The sequence below is a fragment of the Cherax quadricarinatus genome, chromosome 51 (assembly GCF_038502225.1).
Source record: "Cherax quadricarinatus isolate ZL_2023a chromosome 51, ASM3850222v1, whole genome shotgun sequence".
NCBI lineage: Eukaryota > Metazoa > Arthropoda > Malacostraca > Decapoda > Parastacidae > Cherax > Cherax quadricarinatus.
The window spans coordinates 20,095,172-20,120,666 of NC_091342.1; the positions used below are offsets into that span (position 1 = coordinate 20,095,172).

General features: G+C 40.2%; 1 protein-coding gene across 10 annotated transcripts in view; it reads right to left on the minus strand.

Annotated features, from left to right (window-relative positions):
- Positions 1-25,495, minus strand: part of LOC128694630 (uncharacterized) — a 215,196-nt gene that overhangs the window by 139,283 nt on the left and 50,418 nt on the right. For 3 of the 10 annotated variants that reach the window (XM_070095931.1, XM_070095927.1, XM_070095928.1), the window contains exons 2-3: positions 15,828-15,948; positions 10,242-10,405 (exon numbers count right to left, since the gene is read on the minus strand). In XM_070095931.1, coding sequence (XP_069952032.1) covers positions 10,242-10,405; positions 15,828-15,948 — 285 coding nt within the window. Of the gene's footprint in view, positions 1-7,391; positions 7,500-10,241; positions 10,406-15,827; positions 15,949-20,431; positions 20,452-20,528; positions 20,548-25,495 lie in introns of those variants that run through there. The other 7 variants (XM_070095932.1, XM_070095935.1, XM_070095930.1 and 4 more) reach the window with 6 other exon arrangements.

Below are 25,495 nucleotides of genomic sequence, written 5' to 3' on the forward strand. Positions count from 1 at the left end.
CTACTTTGATCCATTCTCTCTAAATGACCAAACCACCTCAACAACCCCTCTTCTGCCCTCTGACTAATACTTTTATTAACTCCACACCTTCTCCTAATTTCCACACTCCGAATTTTCTGCATAATATTTACACCACACATTGCCCTTAAACAGGACATCTCCACTGCCTCCAACCGTCTCCTCGCTGCTGCATTTACCACCCAAGCTTCACACCCATATAAGAGTGTTGGTACTACTATACTTTCATACATTCCCTTCTTTGCCTCCATAGATAACGTTTTTTGACTCCACATATACCTCAACGCACCACTCACCTTTTTTCCCTCATCAATTCTATGATTAACCTCATCCTTCATAAATCCATCCGCCGACACGTCAACTCCCAAGTATCTGAAAACATTCACTTCTTCCATACTCCTCCTCCCCAATTTGATATCCAATTTTTCTTTATCTAAATCATTTGACACCCTCATCACCTTACTCTTTTCTATGTTCACTTTCAACTTTCTACCTTTACACACATTTCCAAACTCATCCACTAACCTTTGCAATTTTTCTTTAGAATCTCCCATAAGCACAGTATCATCAGCAAAAAGTAACTGTGTCAATTCCCATTTTGAATTTGATTCCCCATAATTTAATCCCACCCCTCTCCCAAACACCCTAGCATTTACTTCCTTAACAACCCCATCTATAAATATATTAAACAACCATGGTGACATTACACATCCCTGTCTAAGACCTACTTTTACCGGGAAATAGTCTCCCTCTCTTCTACACACCCTAACCTGAGCCTCACTATCTTCATAAAAACTCTTTACAGCATTTAATAACTTACCACCTATTCCATATACTTGCAACATCTGCCACATTGCTCCTCTATCCACTCTATCATATGCCTTTTCTAAATCCATAAATGCAATAAAAACTTCCCTACCTTTATCTAAATACTGTTCACATATATGCTTCAATGTAAACACTTGATCTACACATCCCCTACCCACTCTGAAACCTCCTTGCTCATCTGCAATCCTACATTCTGTCTTACCTCTAATTCTTTCAATTATAACCCTACCGTACACTTTTCCTGGTATACTCAGTAAGCTTATTCCTCTATAATTTTTACAGTCTCTTTTGTCCCCTTTCCCTTTATATAAAGGGACTATACATGCTCTCCGCCAATCCCTAGGTACCTTCCCCTCTTTCATACATTTATTGAACAAAAGTACCAACCACTCCAACACTATATCCCCCCCTGCTTTTAACATTTCTGTCATGATCCCATCAGTACCAGCTGCTTTACCCCCTTTCATTTTACGTAATGCCTCACGTACCTCCCCCACACTTACATTCTGCTCTTCTTCACTCCTAAAAGATGGTATACCTCCCTGACCAGCAAATCTACCATCATGTAAAACAATTACAGGCTTTCGTTTTACACTCACTTGGCAGGATGGTAGTACCTCCCTGGGTGGCTACTGTCTACCAACCTTAGCTATTAAGCCACTATTACAAACTTAAAAATGTACGTTTGTGTCATTAATTGTACTACCTCATATTAATAATAGAGTAAAATATTTAATATTTTAATTCTACCACTCTTCACCTGTCTAGACTTAAGTAGTCTATAAGTATTAGGTTAAGTCTGCCCAAAATGCCTCGGCATGATAGTGGCTTTCTTTGTACCTATCAAATTATGAAATGTAAACACACATCGTAACCTTAGCAAAGAAATAAAATTTTATTTTATTTCATATTTACCTAAAGCCCATGACAGGCCACCTTAGGAATAGACTAGTACACTGTAGGATTATCCACACACACCTTGAAGCTTTGACTGTTAACCCTTTCAGGGTCCAGCCCCTCGATTTGAAACTTGTCCACAGGGTCCAAAAATTTTTATTTTTTCTTATGAAATGGTAGAGAATCTTTTTTGTGAGGTAATAAAACAAAAACCATAAAATTTGATGGAAAATCAATGAAATTACACTACCACGAATTTTGCTGTGTCAGCAATATTCAAGCATCAGCGACTTTGCCCACTTTGAGTCCTATTTTAGGCCAATTACATTATTCAGTCAACCAAATTCTTAGCTATTTCGCTAGTATGCCTTCCATTTTATCAAATGAGCACAAGAAACAACCGAATCAACTATTTCAATTACCCAACAAGGTGAGCAGAAATTGGTAATTTGGCCAATTTTACACACATTTCAAAATACGTATGTCAATTTCAATATTGAGTCCAAAGTAAACAATTAAGGCATTCCTGGCACTAAAATAACATTTCCTCTGTTCATTAACTACATTCCCAGGCTTTACACATGAATTCCATTTTGATTTTTTTTTCACTCACTCACTCTCTCTCTCACTCACTCACACACACACTCATAGAGTAGTCAGGCCGTGGAATAGCCTAGAAAGTGACGTAGTGGAGGCGGGAACCATACATAGTTTTAAGGCGAGGTATGATAGAGCTCATGGGGCAGGGAGAGAGGACCTAGTAGCAATCAGCGAAGAGGCGGGGCCAGGAGCTGTGAATCGACCCCTGCAACCACAAATAGGTGAGTACAAATAGGTGAGTACATGGAGATCGACTGGGAAAACCTGGAGCCACATGGGGGTCCCGAAACATGGAGAGCCAAGATGATGGATGTGGTACTTGAAAACCTCATGCATCAACATGTCAGGGACACTACCAGAGAGAGAGGGGAGGATGAGCCAGCAAGACTGGATCTTGTGTTCACCCTGAGCAGTTCAGACATTGAGGACATCACTTACGAGAGGCCCCTTGGAGCTAGCGATCACGTGGTTCTGAGTTTTGATTATATAGTAGGGATACAAGTGGAGAAGGTAACAGGAATTGAAGGGGACAGGCCAAACTATAAAAGGGGGGACTACACAGGTATGAGAAACTTCCTGCAGGAGGTTCAGTGGGACAGAGAAATGGTAGGAAAATCAGTAAACGAGATGATGGAATATGTGGCAACAAAGTGCAAGGAGGCAGAGGAAAGGTTTGTTCCCAAGGGAAACAGAAATAATAGGAAGACCAAAACGAGTCCTTGGTTTACCCGAAGGTGTAGGGAGGCAAAAACTAAATGCAACAGAGAATGGAAAAGGTACAGGAGGCATAGGACCCAGGAAAACAAGGAGATTAGTAGAAGAGCCAGAAACGAGTATGCACAGATAAGGAGGGAGGCCCAGCGACAGTACGAAAACGACATAGCATCGAAAGTCAAATCTGACCCAAAACTGCTGTATAGCTACATTAGGAGGAAGACAACAGTCAAGGACCAGGTGAGACGGCTGAGGAAAGAAGGTGGAGAACTCACAAGAAACGATCAAGAGGTATGTGAGGAGCTCAACATGAGATTCAAGGAAGTATTTACAGTGGAGACAGGAAGGCCTCTGGGAGGACAGACCAGATGGGGACACCAGCAAGGAATACACCAACAAGTGTTGGACGACATACATACAGATGAGGAGGAGGTGAAGAAACTGCTAAGGGACATCGATACCTCAAAGGCAATGGGACCGGACAACATCTCCCCGTGGGTCCTTAGAGAGGGAGCAGATATGCTGTGCGTGCCACTTACCACAATCTTCAACACGTCCCTGGAAACTGGGCAACTACCTGAGGTATGGAAGTCAGCAAATGTAGTTCCCATTTTTAAAAAAGGAGACAGAAAAGAGGCACTAAACTATAGACCTGTGTCACTGACGCGTATAGTATGCAAAGTTATGGAGAAGATTATCAGGAGGAGAGTGGTGGAGCACCTGGAATGGAACAAGAGTATAAATGCCAACCAGCACGGATTCATGGAAGGCAAATCCTGTGTCACAAACCTTCTGGAGTTTTATGATAAAATAACAGAAGTAAGACACGAGAGAGAGGGGTGGGTTGATTGCACCTTCTTGGACTGCAAGAAGGCCTTCGACACAGTTCCTCACAAGAGATTAGTGCAGAAGCTAGAGCATCAGGCGCATATAACAGGAAGGGCACTGCAATGGATCAGAGAATACCTGACAGGGAGGCAACAACGAGTCATGGTACGTAATGATGTATCACAGTGGGAACCTGTGACGAGCGGGGTCCCACAGGGGTCGGTCCTAGGACAAGTGCTATTTTTGGTATATGTGAACGACATGATGGAAGGGTCAGACTCAGAAGTGTCCCTGTTTGCAGATGATGTGAAGTTAATGAGGAGAATTAAATCAGATGAGGACCAGGCAGGACTTCAAAGAGACCTGGACAGACTGGACACCTGGTCCAGCAAATGGCTTCTCGAATTTAATCCTGCCAAATGCAAAGTCATGAAGATAGGGGAAGGGCACAGAAGACCACAGACAGAGTATAGGCTAGGTGGCCAAAGATTGCAAACCTCACTGAAGGAGAAAGATCTTGGGGTGACCATAACACCGAGCATGTCTCCGGAAGCACACATCAACCAGATAACTGCTGCAGCATATGGGCGCCTGGCAAACCTGAGAACAGCATTCCGATACCTTAGTAAGGAATCGTTCAAGACACTGTACACCGTGTATGTCAGGCCCATACTGGAGTATGCAGCACCTGTTTGGAACCCGCACTTGATCAAACACGTCAAGAAACTAGAGAAAGTACAAAGGTTTGCGACAAGGTTAGTTCCAGAGCTAAGGGGAATGTCCTATGAAGAAAGGTTAAGGGAAATTGGCCTGACGACACTGGAGGACAGGAGGGTCAGGGGAGACATGATAACGACATATAAAATACTTCGCAGAATAGACAAGGTGGACAAAGACAGGACGTTCCAGGGAGGGGACACAGAAACAAGAGGCCACAATTGGAAGTTGAAGACACTAATGAGTCAGAGAGATATTAGGAAGTATTTCTTCAGTCATAGAGTTGTCAGGCAGTGGAATAGCCTAGAAAATGACGTAGTGGAGGCAGGAACCATACACAGTTTTAAGACGAGGTTTGATAAAGCTCATGGAGCAGGGAGAGAGAGGGCCCAGTAGCAACTGGTGAAGAGGTGGGGCCAGGAGCTAAGACTCAACCCCTGCAACCACAAATAGGTGAGTACAAATAGGTGAGTACACACACACACATTGGAAGCCAAACTGCATCTGAGCTGCAGCCCTGTATCTTCAGGTGCCTGAGTAAATAGACATTCGATATCCTCTCCAACAACTTGCAAATGCAGCATGTCAGAGGGATGGGGTAGTCATTGACAGCTTACCTGGGGTACCAGCCTGGCTTGAGGATGGTCAGAATCAGAAAATTTTGCCAACTGTCAAGAAGCACCCAACTTGTCCAAATAAAATTAAAAAATCTAAAAAATGTTTGAGACAGGAAAAAGGTTCCACAATATGCCATAAAGTACCCAATCCTCTTAATGAGTCATGGAGGGTAATGCCAGGAAGACAGATGACAATTTCCCATCCCAAACAATGAATCAAAAGCCTCTGCAGCGTCCTTCATAATGGCCAACAAGACCATCACCTAAAGGACTGGAACTCAGGATTGTAGGTCATGGTGCTAGAGATGCAAAAAGGTGTTGCAAAGGTGTTGACCACTTCCAAGAGGTCATACAACCCATGCACACTGGAGAAAGATGCCAACATGATGCTAGCCTCTCTCACCCCATCCAAGCAGCACTAACAAAATAGTTATAAGTCCCCTACACAAAAATATCACCGAGGGAGCAAAAGATTAATCTCCTAACATCAAAAAGTCCCCAGTCTGTTGCCTACAGCCTCCACTGAGGAGAAGAGGGGCAACATGGAGGGAAGAATCCTGCCGACTCCAGCAGGAAATGGAAATTATTACTACCCTACAAATCCAGAACAGACCATCTTAAATCCACATATGTTGGGCTGGAAGAAGAGAAATGTCAATGCTTGAGAAGGCTTCTACATGAATATTAGAACAGATTCAGAGCTCATTGTTCAGGATGTTACAATACTACTCAGTCAGCAAGGTCTGTAGAGCAATACCCCTTATGTCCAGCACAGAGCAATCCAATTCCAATATAAGATTTTGTTCGGATTTTTAACCCCGGAGGGTTTGCCACCGGATAACCCAAGAAAGTCAGTGTGTCATCAAGGACTGTCTGACTTATTTCCATTGGGGTCCTCAATCTTGTCCCCCAGGATGCAACCCACACCAGTCGACTAACACCCAGGTACCTACTTATTGCTAGGTGAACAGGACAACAGGTGTAAAGAAACGTATCGAAATGTTTCCACCCGCTGGGAATCAAACCCGGGCCCTCCGTGTGTTAAGCAGGAGCTTTAGCCACCAGGCCACCGGGCCACATATGGGCATTAACCCTTTGACTGTCGCAACCCCCAATCCTGAGGTGTCTCCTGGTGTCGCAAAATTTAAAAAAAAAAAAAAATTATTTTTCTTATGAAATGATAGAGAATCTTTTCCCGATTGTAATGACACCAAAAAAACGAAATTTGATGGAAAACTGACGGAATTATGCTCTCGCGAAGTTAGCAACCTCGGCGCTGTTTACAAATCGGTGATTTCACCAACTTTGAGCCCTATTTTCGGCTAATTCCATTGTTCCAGTCGCCCAAACTCATAGCTATTTCTTTAGAACTCCATTTTTTCTATTGATTGAGTACAAGAAACTGCCCATTTACCGATTTCAACTACCTAATAATGTGGTCAGAAATTTGCAATTTGGCCAGTTTCACGAAAACTAAAAAATATGACAATTTCAAAATAAGGTCCAGAATGAACAATACAGACATTCCTGGCTCTAAAATAACATTTTCTTTGTTCATCAGTCATGTCTCCAGGCCCCTCTGATATTACTCTTGCTTTCTATTTTGAATTTTTATTCAAACAAAAAATAGAAGACTTACTATTATGCAGACTACTGCAATACTGTAATAATTGTATAAATAACATCAACCCATTCATGACTGCATATTAGAATGGCTAGTTGAACATTTATTGGACAATGGCATCATTTGTTTACTTTTGAACATTGGCAAAAATCAAACGTTTCCCCTACTTTGAGCTCCATTTCTAGGTTCTTTTTATAGTAAAATCAATCAAAATCACCTCTATTTCTATAATATGTTTTCCATTCTATCAAATGAGACCAAGAAAACGAGAATACAACCATAAATACTATATGAAAATAGACCACAAAGTCGGCATTTTAATTAAAAAAAAACGGTTGGAGTTTTTTTTTTCTCATTATGCACTGCGTGCTCCAGGATTTTTTTATATGGTGCACACTGACCACACAGACCCATTCTCTCACGTGTGGGCCTACCAGCTTTCTCCTGCTTGATTTGAAGCCGCTAGAATTTATGAGTATATATAAGTCAAACATGGTACCTCGTAAGACGTATATATACGGCCGCGACAGTCAAAGGGTTAAAATTACCTTGGAAGAAGAATGAGCAAGGAAACTCAGATAAAATCAGCAAGAGCAAAGCAGTCTAAAACCCAATCAGGAGGAAGGTAAAAGGAACTCGGTCAGAGCCCCAGGCGAGCTCACTCGGATGGCCGCAGCCTACAGGGAGGAGAGCAGGTGAACTGAGTGTAATAAATAGCTGCATGTAATAAGATAGATGCACCTTCCCTTGGCAAGTGTGCCAGGAGGGAATGTTGGCACAGAGAGAAAACTTGGATCCCAGGAACAATCAAAATGCCCTGAGTTTAGTCTCCTGAGAATGTAGAACTAATAGGTCATAGACCCAAGAAAGGTCATGAATGTCTTCACTGTGAGGCCTAATGCCCTGACAGTTCTGTTGATGAGAGGATACATTAAGCTAAGGAATGGCTAAGTAGACATCTCTTTGGTAATGTCCATGAAGAGGACACCAACAGAGCCAGCATGTTTTACTTTCACAACTAGGCACTGGGTCACAGATGCACAGCCTGCAACATGTCAGACTTCCAAAACCTCAAGCCAGTTGGAAAGGACCAGATTCTCTGGGAAGTGGTCTCTTTCACAGGAAGGAGGTCACTTTAGAGGTCAAGGAACCAAAAGCCATTGAGTGGTTATGAGACAATTTACCCCTACAAAGTGAGGCATCCAGTGCACTGTCCCAGCTGGAGACAAATGACTGGCACTCCTGAAATTGCTTAGGAGGAATTTGCATCCTTCATCTGAGAATGGCCTACACCCCTTAAAAAACAGTGAAGCATTCGACACACTGTCCTTTCTAGAGGCAGAGGACCAGCCTTCATCTGTATGCTTTGATACTACTACTACTTTTTCCTGGGCCTTTCCATTGCTAGAGGACACAGAAGTAGTTTTTCATTTCATGTGAGGCTCCAACATCCCATGGAGCACTAGTGGTGGATTAGTAGCTGTGAGCCCAGATTTGTCCAGGGAAAGGGGAAAGAGGTAATGGATGATGACTTCCATGCCCACACACCCCAGAGAAGTTAGTCTCAGCAGCACCTGGACTCTACCTGGAGGGTATTCTGGGGATCAATACCCCAACAGCCCGGTCCACGATCAGGCCTCCTGGTGGATCAGGGAGGCAGTAGCAGTGGTGACAGTGGAAGTCACTTTTTCAGAGGTAGATTATAGATAACCCTTTGATGAAGCAGGATGCTCCTCCCTCTCATCTATACCTTCCTCCAGCTCCCTTTCCTTTGATATGCACTCCTTGCCAGTCTCCACACCACCTGGAGGTTGGTAGGCACAGCCAGTGGTTCCCTTGACAGGTGGTGGAGCCATCCACAAGGTGCCCAAAGGCAGGGAAGGATGAGCCCTGAAAAGGATGGGAAGGCTCTGTTCTGCTGAGGACCACTCTACAATAGCTAGTACCCTATGACTAGATGCAATAGTCACACAGGATCTATCATGATGCAGGAGGTATGCCCTCCCTATTGGTTTCAGCAAAACCCATTTTCCCTATGAAACAGAGCAGCAACAGTATACTCTCCCTCTTGTATCACACTAGTCCTGGAAGCTTCTACAGTTGTGACACTGCAAGACTTTAGTATAGGAATGGGCAATGTCACTGTTACACCCTTTGTTCACAATTTAATAAGGATCATTTGATTAATGTGTAATTTTGGCTTTTTTTACTGAATATTATATTATTGGTATCTTTAATAATAGCTAAAATAAAGATGCTTTGCTCTATAATATTATCTGTCCATGAATTATTTATTTATGTAGTCTGGTAGGATGTTTTATAAACCTGAAGTGTTTAGTATTCCTACACAGAATTATCTTGTAGTCATTTGTGTCTCACAGACTCCCACTCATTCCAAAGTGACGTCAAGCAAGGGAATTTTACTCCTGGTAGTTATTCTTTCCTCTGGTTAAGAAAGCACCCAGCTATGGAGCACTCTTATAATCCCCCTTTAAAAACTCCAGTAGAAACTTTGGACTGAGATCTCTAAAAGTTTAAGTCAGTACCACATGCAGCTCAAGCATTTTGGGTAACTTTAGTTGGATTACACTTGGTCCATTGGTGACCAAACTTCTGGCCCCTGAAGTACTGTACTGGCAAAGTAACATAAGGCTTAACATTCTTCTTGTGACCAAAGATCTACATACAGAGCACTGTCAGCTTGGTTCAGTGCCAGACCCAAACTGCAACTACTCCAGGATTCAAATGTCAAAATATCCCCCTTTCACCCCTCATGTTCCAGCAACCAATGGGCAACTATGCCATGACATTGGTTCAATTATACTGGCAAAAAATTAAAAATGTTAAGACAGTCACGTACAATGCAATAGTTTAAAACTGGACTGTGTTAAAAAGTTTGTTAATTTAATTCAGTAGTCAATGTGAAACAATGAATTTCTCATAATATACAGTACAGTTATGAAAGTTCATACACAGCATCTGCACTAGACTTTAAAATTATTTCCAGTTTTAAATTTCATACCTGTCAAAGGCAAAAGGGAGAAAAAACAGAACTCTACATCTGTTATTTTTATATTCATAGGTAAGCACTAAATCCACATGGGTCATATCATGAATGAGAAATAGGAGGTAATCAGATATGATCTGATCTGATGAAGATGGTAGCTCAAATTCTTTGCATAAAGAACATTTTTATAAGCATCAAATCAACTCAATCCCCCCAAAAAATTTTAAAAGACAGTATATTCAATAAATGAATTTTACTAATAAACCACTGAAATCTCAGGACGTACAAAAGGAAGAAACCCTTCTGAAAAAAATCTTGGTAACAAAGTATCTCCAAATTGTAACGCAATGTATGGTAGAAATTGAGTGACCAGTATTGCAGTAACATTTACCTTGTATTCAAATAGTCAGTAGAGAAAACTTTTACAACAAATTCATTAAGATCCAGTTGTAGTGAAGGTGACTGCGGTATTGTTACAAGTGGTATAGGCCCCTCTATTTCCGAAAATTCTGCAAGGAGTATAATATCCTGGCAGGCAGGTGTTGGGAACCATGGCTGAAAATAAAACAAATTTAGGAAAATCCACAATGAAGAATGAGAGACTGAGTAATCAACTGACTAACATGCATTGTTTTAGCTACAGGAAATAAAAGAAAACGACAGTCCTTACCCTATACCACTCTAACTTATCCATACCTCACCTATGGCATTTGTGCCTGGGGATCAACCACAGTCAACCACCTTAAACCTTAAATAACCCAGCAAAAACCTGCTGTGCAGATGATTACCAGCTCCTATGCTAGACAGCACACCCCACCACTTTTCAAAAGCCTGAACTTGCTTTGTAAACGAGACATACTCATATTAATGTGCCTACTACATATACAGAACATTAAACTCCACTATAAACCCTCCACTTAAACTTCTTGATAATTACAACAGAACGCACAGTCACAATACAATCATAAGGCACTCTTCAACACTCTTCAGTCTCACACTATGCAAAAACGCAATGCACATAACGGGCCCGAAGATCTGGATCAGTACCTGAACCGGTAAATGATCCCCCTGACTACTTAAAAATTTAGGACTTTGCTTAAAAATCATCTCATCTCTCAATACTCACCAAATCAACCAAAACAACTTCTAATCAGCTATTATATTATATGACCTCTAGTCTTTTTAAACATCTGCCAATCCATGAAATATTACTGCTTGAACCATTAATTGTAATATTGCTTTTACTATGTGCAACTTCAAGATGATTTTTATAAACCTCCACCTTGACTACCTCACATTAGTACAGCAGACCCCCAGTTTTCGTTATTAATCCGTTCCAGAAGGTTGGCCTAAATCTGAAATGGACGAAAACCAAAGTAATATTTCCCATAAGAAATGCAGTGGACCCCCTGAATATTGTAGTCGTCAGATTTCGTAATACAGTGGACCCCCAGTTAACGATATGTTCAGGTGCCAGTACTGACCGAATCTGTTCCCATAAGGAATACAGTGGACCCCCGGTTAACGATATTTTTTCACTCCATAAGTATGTTCAGGTGCCAGTACTGACCGAATTTATTCCCATAAGGAATATTGTGAAGTAGATTATTCCTTTCAGACCCCCAAACATACACGTACAAACGCACTTACATAAATACACTTACATAATTGGTCGCATTCGGAGGTAATCGTTATGCGGGGGTCCACTGTATTGTGAAGTAGATTAGTCCATTTCAGACCCCCAAACATACACGTACAAACGCACTTACATAAATACACTTACATAATTGGTCGCATTCGGAGGTGATAGTTATGCGGGGGTCCACTGTATTCAGTAATCATAACGTCTTTTCATCAAATTATTGGCTTGGTGATCGTCATTTACCTCAGTAATAGTCGTTCATCTCAAACATGTACAAGCAGCCCCGACGCGGCCACAGTCAGTGTGCCATGGTTCATCAGCGAGTGAGCACGATCCCACGGGTTCATACGATACATTTTGTAATATTCCATTCGTTTTAGTGCTTGCAACTGCTAAATAAGCCATCATGGGCCCAAAGAAAGCTAGTGCCAGCCCTTTGGTAAAGAATGTGACAAACACGATAGAATTAAAGAAAAAGACTGAAGAAAAATACGAAAGTGGTGGTGGTAGTGATAGTGGTAGAGGCTGGTAGTGGTTGTGATGGTGGTAGAGGGTGGTAGTGGTTGTGATGGTGGTAGAGGGTGGTTGTGATGGTGGTAGAGGGTGGTTGTGATGGTGGTAGAGGGCAGTTGTGATGGTGGTAGAGGGTGGTTGTGATGGTGGTAGTGATTGTGGTAGAGGGTGGTAGTGATTGTGGTAGAGGGTGGTAGTGATTGTGGTAGAGGGTGGTAGTGATTGTGGTAGAGGGTGGTAGTGATTGTGGTAGAGGGTGGTAGTGATTGTGGTAGAGGGTGGTAGTGATTGTGGTAGAGGGTGGTAGTGATTGTGGTAGAGGGTGGTAGTGATTGTGGTAGAGGGTGGTAGTGATTGTGGTAGAGGGTGGTAGTGATTGTGGTAGAGGGTGGTAGTGATTGTGGTAGAGGGTGGTAGTGATTGTGATGGTGGTAGAGGGTGGTAGTGATGGTGGTAGTGATGGAGATTTGTGCAATGTGGAGTAGGATGGAAAGATTTGTGGAAGACCATCACCCTAACAAAGCTGTTGCAAGCCGTGTCGGCAACATGTACAATGACCGCCAGGAACAGAGCTCTCTGGACAGATATTTAGTGCCACAGGTGTGCAATGACTCAAGCTGGTCCTAGTGGCATTAAAAACACAAAGAAGGGAAGTAACCCCAGAAAAGGACTTGGTACTGGAAGTCTTTAAGGAAGGGGATTCCCCCTTCCAAACAATAGTAACTCCTCCATCCTCACCCTTCCTCCCATCTTCCATATACTAAGTAGAATCTTCAATAAAGGTAAGTGTCATATTACTGTTTTATTCTTCATGTCTCATTGTTTTCTGTGTAGGTAAATGTATATTTCATGTAAAAAAATTTTTTTTAATACTTTTGGGTGTCTGGAACAGATTAACTGGATTTATGTACATTATTTCTCATGGGGATAATTAATTCAGACATCGTCAAATTCAGCTTTAGTCACACTCTCTGGAATGAATTAATTACGATAACAGGGGGTCCACTGTAATGTAAATCCAATTAATTTGTTTCAGACACCCAAAAATACGTATTAACAAAAATTACATTTTATAGAGAATAACTATAGTTTTACATACAGAAAACAATGAGAAATAAATATAAAGGACTAATTTTAATGATAAATGAACATTACATCTTTATTGAAGACTCTTGTTGGCGAGTAGTATTTATTTGTAGCCCCAGAGGGACTACAGCCCACGCTATACCTACCAGCTACATACACTGCGGTCTACAGCCAATATTATTACCATCAACATACCATGTTCACTGAGTTTAATCGTTTCTAACAATTACCTTTAGATGCCATCACAAACAAAGGGAGAAGTAATGAATAATTCATGCCGAGAATTGTAAACAAAAGCAGAGTGGGGGAGCGATGGCCAGACGCAGATTCATACAGTTTTCTCTAATACTGAACCAGAGAAAACGTAATGTTTTCCGTCCACCAACCCCTCAATAGCATATAAATATTGCATGTTTATATGCTATGTAATGTGTTTCTTATAGTATAATTTTGAAGAAAATATCATAGATGGATTAATGAAAATGTCTACACTAACGTAAAATACGACATTTAATGTGCCCTAGAGTGAGTCACAAATGTACGAGTCTGGTACCGTCGATTTCTGAGCCAATGTATGAAACATTCCTGAAGGACAATTTGACAAACCACCTGACCAAACTTCTTCATTCTCAAAATTCTGATAATCATAGGTGCCTAAGGATATCATTACAAAGTGCTTGATACAGCAAGGAAGAGCTTAAGCCAAGCCTTAACCTAGGATGCATGGCTTTGCCCAAAGCCTGTAACAAAAGATCATCATTTTTACAATCTCATCAATTAGTCTTTCTAGTAATTAAATTTTCAAAAAACTGCCCAGAACATAGGCTGAGAGATTCCCTGCTCAGTGCTACAGAACTTTTGGCCTCCCACCTTCTGGTACTCCATAAAATATGGTTCTGGTGGTGATCTATATTGGTTCATGAAACAAACACAGAATACAACATTTTGAGGTGTGAAAAACTACTTTCTGTAGATGGTTTTGATCCATATGGGTTTAGTGACTGGACTAACACACAAATAACCCATACACAGAAGACTGAAACAAATGTCTAGCTTGGACCACTGACTAACCACAAAATGACTAGTCATAAACAACTGAGTTCCCCACTTCCCCATGCTCACTGCTCCTTCTCTGTCTATACTTATTGGCTTTCAGAGCATATGTACCTTTCACAAAATGTGTAATTTAAAAATCCACTTTTTTGACAAAACTTAACCAAGCAAATTTAAAATTACCATGTGTATACACCAATTAACCATGTTTGATAGCAAAGATAAATGTATTTGACTACATAACTAAGAAAAACTCTGAACTTTAGAAATACTTTATTACAAGACATTTCTCAGCAAAATCACACCAAGCAAATAGAACCCCACCACTACTACACCTCCATACTAAAGAATATGCAAAATTTCAAGGAATTTGGTTAAATTAAAAAAAATTACAGCAAAACTTCAACAGGCTAATAAGAGAGAAAGGGTGTCCATCAGTGTTAAATATATGTTAAATCTGAGTAACTAGACTGTTTTCATTATCATAACACTAACAAACAAATTTGGATTTAACAGACTTTGTTAAAAACTGAAATCAATTTACCCAGCAGACCATGACAATAATGGCTCGCTGGCTGGCCTGCTAGATGTTGAAGCCCTTACCACTCAAAAACCTCCTTTACCCCCACCTCCAACCCTTCCTAATACAACCCCAACTCCTCCTTTCTTCCAACCCAGATTTATATAGTGCCCTCTTCAGATGAAGTATAGCATCAAATATGCAAAATGAATCTGGACTGCCGTATACTGTTTAAAATGGAGGAAAGTCACAAGGCCAAAAAAGTAGCCAAGTGTCTTGCTGAGGAAAATATTGAGGTATTAGTGAACAGGGAATAGTCCACGCCTCAATCCTATTGAGAATACCTGGAATACCATGATAAAGATGGAATCCTGCCACATTTCATTCATGTTGTGCCTGCAGCAGCAGATCAAAGACATTTGGGTCAACCAGTTATTCACAGATTTCTTCTGGAATCTGAGTGACAGTATGCCCAAACGGCTTCAAATGGTCATCAAGGTCCAGGGGGAGACGATACAATACAGTATTAAAGGAAGTACCAGGTGCATACTGTATTGCAGTTTTTGTTCTATGTTTATGTTGTTGCTTTTTAACAGTTTTCACAATAATAAAAGGGAGGTCCTGATTATTATTGTGGGCAGTGTACACAGCATTAAAATTGTATAGTATACAGTTTTGTAATTTAACTTAACCATTAAAATAAATAATTCTTAATGCAGAGAAGAAATGCTGAAAGAAAATAATTAATAAGGACTTCCCCTTACATACGAAAGAGAATATTACTCATGAACAGTGCAAATACAGTACATACATCTACTTGTGTGGTTAAGACTGACAAATATCAAACAGTATTTAAGGATTTTTACCTCATAAACAAATAGGGTTATAGTACTGGGGTTCAGTGCCTTGTAGCCAGGATAAGAAAGCTAGATATGTTTGATTCTGCCACAGAATATAGAGATATTTGCATTTATAAATACTATAAATATTAATGGGTTGCTTTTCTAAAGGTTGAATACAATTACTATACTGTGCTACGGTTTACTAGTCTATAAATAGAACAGGACAAACATAATACTGCACCCACTAATTAAAAAATATTTTACAATATTTGCACCATTACAAACATAACTACAAAACTAGGCACAGTACTGTAAACTCACCCTAAACGTTGCTATTGGAATATTAGAGAGCACATCAAGTCCACGAGGAAGATTCAAGGGCCCAGAAGAAAAAGATGTATTTGGAAGAATCGCAGTGTCTCCCTGCCATCTTGCCATTATGCTAAAATTATGAGAAGTCAAGAAAGTTTCATAAAATATTTTGGATAGGACACTATACAAGTACTACAAAGATTTTTCTCACATCATGCACAATCACCTATATGCAGTGGCCCAATTTCTACCAGGAATTCACTACATGCTGAGAAAATGCATTCTTATGCAACCAAGCAGATGGTCACTATACTCTTTTGCTAATACAAGAGGGCCCCACTTACACAGCAGGTTAGGTTCTGGGCTACCGCTGTATAGCAAAAATCACTGTAAAGGGAATCATAGCCATTTTTCACTTTCAAACGAAAATAAAAGCCTGATAACATGTTTACACTATCATATATTAACCCTTTGACTGTCGCAACCCCCAATCCTGAGGTGTCTCCTGGTGTCGCAAAATTTAAAAAGAAAAAAAAAATTATTTTTTCTTATGAAATGATAGAGAATCTTTTCCCGATTGTAATGACACCAAGAAAACGAAATTTGATGGAAAACTGACGGAATTATGCTCTCGCGAAGTTAGCGACCTCAGCGATGTTTACAAATCGGCGATTTCGCCAACTTTGAGCCCTATTTTCAGCTAATTCCATTGTTCCAGTCGCCCAAACTCATAGCTATTTCTTTAGAACTCCATTTTTTCTATCGATTGAGTACAAGAAACTGCCCATTTACCGATTTCAACTACCTAATAATGTGGTCAGAAATTTAGAATTTGGCCAATTTCACGAAAACTAAAAAATATGACAATTTCAAAATAAGGTCCAGAATGAACAATGCAGACATTCCTGGCTCTAAAATAACATTTTCTTTGTTCATCAGTCACATCTCCAGTCCCCTCTGATATTATTCTTGCTTTCTATTTTGAATTTTTATTCAAACAAAAAATAGAAGACTTACTATTATGCAGACTACTGCAATACTGTAATAATTGTATAAATAACATCAACCCATTCGTGACTGCATATTAGAATGGCTAATTGGACATTTATTGGAAAATGGCATCATTTGTTTACTTTTGAACATTGGCAAAAATCAAACATTTCCCCTACTTTGAGCTCCAATTCTAGGTTCTTTTTATAGTAAAATCAATCAAAATCACATCTATTTCTATAATATGTTTTCCATTCTATCAAATGAGACCAAGAAAATGAGAATACAACCATAAATACTATACGAAAATAGACCACAAAGTTGGCATTTTAATTAAAAAAAACGGTCGGAGTTTTTTTTTTCTCATTATGCACTGCATGCTCCAGGGTTTTTTTTATATGGTGCACACTGACCACACAGACCCATTCTCTCACATGTGGGCCTACCAGCTTTCTCCTGCTTGATTTGAAGCCGCTAGAATTTATGAGTATATATACGTCAATCACAGTACCTCGTAAGACGTACATATACGGCCGCAACAGTCAAAGGGTTAAGTGAGCAGAGTAGCTAGGCCTAAAAAATGCATATACAATACACACATTATTGGCCTTAAAATATTTTTGTCCTTAGCTTAGAGTGAAGAATCTATTTATTGTAGGACGTCATAATAAATGAAAAATGCGTATACCTGGAAACTGCTGTATATTAGTGAAATGCTGTAAAGTGGGGCCTGCCTGCATACAATTGCCCAACTCCAGCACCAACTGATATTTTGAAAATCTCTTGAATTTATAGAGACATTTTCAAAATGTCTCTTATCAATATTAAACTAATTAATATTGACACTCATAACACCTTATAGAATGAAATCCCATGTTGGTTGTCAATTTAAGTTTCTTAAACAAAGTCAAAAGAAAATGAACACCCTGCCAGAAGAAGAGTTGCAATGATAACAAATGTAGACTAGGGACAAAGAAACGGCTAAAATAGTAGTTGGAAAATATACATTCATAAATTGACTAATCAAGTGTATAGTACTTCAACCCAGACAGACAGGCTGGTTGGCTGGTGGTGAAGGGAAGAGGGAGGTAAAAGGGAAGATGATTATGATCCAATTTTTAATTGGATTTCTCATTTATTTAATCCCATTCATTTTTGGTACATGGCTGTTTGGCACCTATCTTGTATACTCATAATTCTAATAAAAATAAGTAACGAAATGTGGATTTTTTCCCTAATTTTGTATTATATATTTTATTATATTATTATTTTTATTATCACACTGGCCGATTCCCACCAGGGCAGGGTGGCCTGAAAAAGAAAAACTTTCATCATCATTCACTCCATCACTGTCTTGCCAGAAGGGTGCTTCACACTACAGTTTTTAAACTGCAACATTAGCACCCCTCCTTCAGAGTGCAGGCACTGTACTTCCCATCTCCAGGACTCAAGTCCGGCCTGCCGGTTTCCCTGAGCCCCTTCATAAATGTTACTTTGCTCACACTCCAACAGCACGTCAAGTATTAAAAACCATTTGTCTCCATTCACTCCCATCAAACACGCTCACGCATGCCTGCTGGAAGTCCAAGCCCCTCGCACACAAAACCTCCTTTACCCCCTCCCTCCAGCCTTTCCTAGGCCGACCCCTACCCCGCCTTCCTTCCACTACAGACTGATACACTCTTGAAGTCATTCTGTTTCGCTCCATTCTCTCTACATGTCCGAACCACCTCAACAACCCTTCCTCAGCCCTCTGGACAACAGTTTTGGTAATCCCGCACCTCCTCCTAACTTCCAAACTACGAATTCTCTGCATTATATTCACACCACACATTGCCCTCAGACATGACATCTCCACTGCCTCCAGCCTTCTCCTCGCTGCAACATTCATCACCCATGCTTCACACCCATATAAGAGCATTGGTAAAACTATACTCTCATACATTCCCCTCTTTGCCTCCAAGGACAAAGTTCTTTGTCTCCACAGACTCCTAAGTGCACCACTCACCCTTTTCCCCCTCATCAATTCTATGATTCACCTCATCTTTCATAGACCCATCCGCTGACACGTCCACTCCCAAATATCTGAATACATTCATCTCCTCCATACTCTCTCCCTCCAATCTGATATCCAATCTTTCATCACCTAATCTTTTTGTTATCCCCATAACCTTACTCTTTCCTGCATTCACATTTAATTTTCTTCTTTTGCATACCCTACCAAATTCATCCACCAATCTCTGCAGCTTCTCTTCAGAATCTCCCAAGAGCAGAGTGTCATCAGCAAAGAGCAACTGTGACAACTCCCACTTTATGTGTGATTCTTTATCTTTTAACTCCACGCCTCTTGCCAAGACCCTCGCATTTACTTCTCTTACAACCCCATCTATAAATATATTAAACAACCACGGTGACATCACACATCCTTGTCTAAGGCCTACTTTTACTAGGAAATAATTTCCCTCTTTCCTACATACTCTAACTTGAGCCTCAATATCCTCATAAAAACTCTTCACTGCTTTCAGTAACCTACCTCCTACACCATACACCTGCAACATCTGCCACATATGTATATGTATAGAGATTATAATTGAAATATGTTATTTTTTCATTTTTTTTTTTTACAAAATTCATTTTGTTTTTGTTTATAACCATTTGGTACATGGGTACTAAGCTCAAATATTTGGTAAACATTATTAAAAAATGTGGAACCTGTAAAGTCTTTTAACAAATCACTACGTCTTAGTCATTAATACTGATCTACTTTATATGAATCTGCTTTATGCTCTACCAGCCAGGAACCCACCAATCATATAAAACAAGGGGCACCTACACAGCTCTACTGCAGTTACAAATAGGCTATCACAAAAAATGTACTCTCATATACAGGTAGGTAATTAATTCCATACATGAATGCACATATACCAGCATGAAATCAGTAAAGGACTGAGATTTACGAGAAATTCTTCTTAACCTAACAGTAAACAAATGCCAGGGTGTTACCAATGGCAGTTGAACACCATAAGAAGGATACTCAAAGTTTAGAGCACTGAGACAAAACTCTTAACCTGTGACATGGGATTTTTTAATATGAAACTTGTAGAGCCTGTATAAGAGATCCTCTGCTTACATCCAGTGATGTGTTTCTGGGAGTATTGTTTTCAAAAATGCCCATCACTGTGGATGTGAGTAGAGAATCTTTTATACAGGCCCTGGGCAAAGCCCTTAATACTGACATGCAAAATTATGTTTAAGCTTGTCTCCCAGTGGAAGTAAGTCACTTTGATTTTTTTTGAGGTTATCCTAGGTAATTTACACGTGTTACTAATAACATATGGGAAGGTTGGGCATGTTCTGGCATCATGGAATGAATTTACTATAAAACCATGTATTTTCAGGTTTGAGTTTTATTTTGGAGATACAATACACCTTCTAAAACAAACAAATATAACTCTAGGGGCCACTGTTTATAATTCAACCTTAAGAAAATTACGCATTAATTATTAAAACTATCGTGGGCACAGTTTTTCACCAGTCTATTAAACAAATGTAAGCTCTTTCTAGATATAATGAGCATATACAAATTATGAATGAATTGGAAAAATGAAAAACTATATATTTACAATAATTTTTGTTTGTATATTGTATTTAAGAAGATAAGAAAGAAAGAACACTGCAGTAGGCCTACTGGCCCATGCGAGGCAGGTCCAAGTCTCCTACCAGCTTAAGCCAATGCCCCAACCTAGTCAGGTCAGGTCACATTCACTTAAGGAACACAACTGACCTAGTAGCACAAGCTAATGAGGTCCAACTCACACCCACCCACACCCACTCATGTATTTATCTAACCTGTTCTTAAAACTACACAACGTTTTAGCCTCTAACTGCACTCGGGAGTTTGTTCCACTCATCCACAACTCTATTACCAAACCAGTGCTTTCCTATATCCTTCCTGAATCTGAATTTTTCCAACTTTAAACCATTGCTGCGAGTCCTGTCTAGGCTAGATATTTTCAGCACGCTATTTACATCCCCTTTAATTATTCCTGTCTTCCATTTATACACCTCAGTCATATCCCCCCTAATTCTATGCCTTTCTAGATAATGCAGATTCAGGGCCCTCAGTCTATTCTCATAGGAAAGATTTCTGATACATGGGAACAATTTTGTCATCCTCCTCTGTACATTTTCCAGAGCATTTATATCCATTCTGTAATACGGTGACCAAAACTGTGCAGCATAATCTAAATGAGGCCTAACCAAGGATATATAGAGTTGAAGAACAACCTGAGGACTCCTATTATTTATGCTTCTTGATATGAAGCCAAGGATTCTGTTAGCTTTACTGCAAACACTTATGCGCTGTTGTCTTGGTTTCAAATTACTGCTAACCAGAACTCCTAAATCTTTTTCGCAATCTGTAATACTAAGATCTACATTATTTAGTTTATATGTGGCATGGTTATTTTCCTGTCCAACATTTAGAACTTTGCATTTGTCTATATAAAACTGCATCTGCCACTTCTCCGACCACTGCATCAGTCTATTCAAATCTTCCTGGAGTGCTCTGTCCTTGTCAGAATGAATTTGATGGCCAATTTTGGCATCATCGGCAAACTTGCTTAAATCGCTCTTTATGCCTTCAGTGTCGTTTATGTAGATTGTGAACAACAGGGAGCCCAACACTGACCCCTGTGGAACACTGCTCATGACGCTTCCCAACTCTGATTTCTCCCCATTTAAGCAAACTCTCTGCTGCCTATTTGTCGACCATGCCTCTATCCAGGAAAAAATTTCTCCTCCTATTCTATGTGCCTTAATTTTCCTCAATAGTCTCTGATGTGGGACCCTGCCAAAAGCCTTACTGAAGTCCATATACACAATATCATATTCATTACCATGATCTACCTCCTCAAATACCTTAATGAAAAAAGTTAATAAATTCGTAAGGGAGGAACGCCCCTTTGTAACACCATGCTGAGATTCGTTGATCAATTATGCTTTTCAAGGTGGCTACGAACTGCCTCAGCAATTATTGATTCCATAAATTTTCCCACTATAGAGGTTAGGCTTACTGGTCTATAGTTCAAAGCTAAGGACCTGTTACTGTACCTGCTTTGAAAACAGGTATCACATTTGCCATTTTCCACTTATCTGGCACAATGCCAGTCTGCAGTGGTATGTTGAAAAGATTAGCCAAAGGTTTGCTAAGCTCCTCTTTACATTCCTTTAGAACCCTTGCATACAGTTCATCAGGGCCTGTGAATTTGTTATGTTTTAATTTATCTATTTGCCTAAGGACCATGTCACTTGTGACCCTAATCGAACATAGTTTATTATCGTCCTGTTCTACATAATTTATTACTTCTGGAATATCACTAGTATCTTCCTGTGTAAAAACTCAGAGGAAGTATGTGTTAAAAATTCTACAAATCTCCTTATCACTGTCCATGAGCTAACGCGAGTAACTTTTGAGTGGGCCTATCTTGTCCCTGATCTTGCTTCTGTATACATGAAAGAATCCTTTTGGGTTAGTCTTCGATTCTCTCGCAACTTTAACCTCAATCTCCTTTTGCTTTTCTTATTCCCCTTTTTATTTCTCTATTTAGCTGAATATATTGATTTCTTAATTGCCCCTCTCCTCTTTTGATTTGCCTATATATGCCTCTCTTTTGACCAATGAGATGTTTTAGTCTATTGTTCATCCATTTAGGATCATTTTTGTTTGATCTGATTTCCCTATTTGGAACATAAGTTGTCTGAGCAGCTAGAACTATGCCCTGGAAAACATCATATCGGCAATCATCACCACCTACCTGACCCACAGTCAGGTCATTCCAGTTTAGCTCACCCAAGTAATTTTTCAGTCGTATGAAATCAGCCAAGTGGAAGTCAGGGAGAGAGACTTGATTGCCATTATTAGGGAAATTCCATGATATATTAAAATTGAGTGATTTGTGATCACTTTCCCCAAGCTCATCATTAACCTCAAGATTATTAATTAGCATTTCCCTGCTGGCAAGAACCAAGTCAAGCAGGTTATTTCCTCTAGTTGGTTCTGTCACAAACTGTTTTAAAAAACAATCCTGAATCGTATCAAGAAAGTCACTTGACTAAATTTCCTGTCAAATTGCTCCAGTCAATCTGTCTATAGTTGAAATCTCCCATTAGCACAACATGTAGATGTATGTAGATGCCTTACGAATTTCGTCGCCTAGAAGTTTACTGCACTCCCTATCAAGATTTGGGGGCCTGTCAATCACACCCAAAATTAGCTTTTCATGGTCCTCGAGAAGCTGTAACCAAACAGATTCAGTTTGGTTATGCAACAATTTAAATTGTCTCTGACATACATTGCTACTCCACCACCCTTCCTGTTGACCCTGTCAGTGTGGAATAATTTGTAGCCTTGTATGTGACATTCAGACACCTCTCTACCTTTCAGATTGAGCCAGGTCTCTGTTATAGCAATAATATCTATGTTTCCTGCACTTGCAATTAATCTTAGCTTATCTATCTTATTTCTTACACTCCTGCTATTAGTATAGTAAACCTTAACCCTTAAATGGTCCAAACGTATATATACGTTTTTTCAACATCTGAAAGTATGTAAAAAAATGTAGATCTTCTTTTTTGTTTTACATTTGAAAACGTGTAAAAAAAAACTTTCATCTACATTTTTTTTTTGTTATATTTGAAAATATGTAAAAAAAAGTAGATCTACTTTTGTAGCACTACGAATTTGAATGTCAATCTCTTTGGACCGTTTAAGGGTTAAGGGAGCTAGTCCCTTACTGCTCTCTGCTGTGTCCCTTTGTTTGCTGACCTGATCTATTGTCTTTATTTATAACTTCATGATGAATGTCTTTCATACATTTACTTTTTTCAACCCTAGTGTTGCAACCTGCCTGTTTCCCACACACACACACACACCCATACCTCTATCTTCTATCAGTTTAAAATCCTAGGCATTTCAGCAATGTCCCTCTCGATTGAGTTTGCAAGTGCTACCACCCTTGCCCCAGAGAAATGAACCCCATCCCTTGCATACATATCCTGTTTGCCAGTTGTCAATGAATGGAATTGTAAGTTCCTTGCAGTATCTGTCTAGCCAGCAATTTACACCAATTGCCCTAGACAACCATTCATTGCCCACTTCCCTTCTAGGCAAGATGCTACATATGATTAGGACCCCTCCCTTAGACTTAATTAAATCTATAGCTGACCTGTACTTTACTAGCAGCTCTTTTCTCCTACCCTTCCCAATATCATTTCCACCAGCACTGAGACAGATAATAGGCTTGTTCCCATTACCTGACATGATATTATCCAACCTGTTGACTATGTCACTAACACCAGCTCCTGGGAAGCACACTATCTCTTACCTTCTTATTCCTATTACAGAAAGCACAGTCCATATATCTTACCTGTGAGTCACCAACCACAAGGATTTGCTTACCTCTATTTGCAGGGGAAGTAGTACCTTTACTTTCACTGGCCACTGAAGTACACTCATCCTGAAGAACAGAGAAGCGATTTCCTACCTTCAAATCTTCTCTCTTAACTTTCCTTATTTTGATGCTCTTCCCATTTCTGGGAACCACCTGCCACTTGTAGCAGGTGCTGGATTGCACCTCGCTGCTGGTAGCCTCATTCCCCTCCACCATTCCAGCCACCTCACACTCACTCCCAAACCCATTGAGGTGAACCTTTAGCCTCCTAATTTCCTCCTGGAGAAGCAAGACTTCCTCCTTCAACTCTCCAACCTCAGATTTTAAAACACTGCAAAAGCAAGCCATGCTTTGTAACCATCCACACTAATCCCCAAAGCAGCTCAGGGTCTGTGACCTCACATGACGACTGACCACTGTAGATCAGCATTTGTAAATAATTAATTGGCTTTAGTGTCAATATCATAAGTGAGGAACAATATTATGTAACTACATGTTCTTTATAACTAACAATTAATGTTAGTCTTTTTACCTGGAGTTACCTGGAGAGAGTTCCGGGGGTCAACGGCCCCACGGCCCGGTCTGTGACCAGGCCTCATGGTGGATCAGAGCCTGATCAACCAGGCAGTTACTGCTGGCTGCACGCAATCCAACGTATGAGCCACAGCCCGGCTGGTCAGGTACCAACTTTAGGTGCTTGTCCAGTTCCTGCTTGAAGACAGCCAAGGGTCTATTGGTAATCCCCCTTATGTATGCTGGGAGGCAGTTGAACAGTCATGGGCCCCTGACACTTAGTGTGTTGTCTCTTAACATGCTAGCAACACCTGTTTTTCATTGGGGGGATGTTGCATCGTCTGACGAGTCTTTTGCTTTAGTAGCGAGTGATTTTTGTGTGCAAGTTCGGTACTAGTCCCTGTAGGATTTTCCAGAGTGTATATAATCATGTATCTCTCCCACCTGCATTCCAGGGAGTACAGGTTCAGGAACTTCAAGCACTCCCAGTAATTGAGGTGTTTTACCTCCGTTATGCACGCCATGAAGGTTCTCTGTACATTTTCTAGGTCAGCAATTTCACCTGCCTTGAAAGGTGCTGTTAGTGTGCATCAATATTCCAGCCTAGATAGAACAAGCGACCTGAAGAGTGTCATCATGGGCTTGGCATTCCTAGTTTTGAAGGTTCTCATTATCCATCCTGTCATTTTTCTAGCAGATGTGATTGATACAATGTTATGGTCC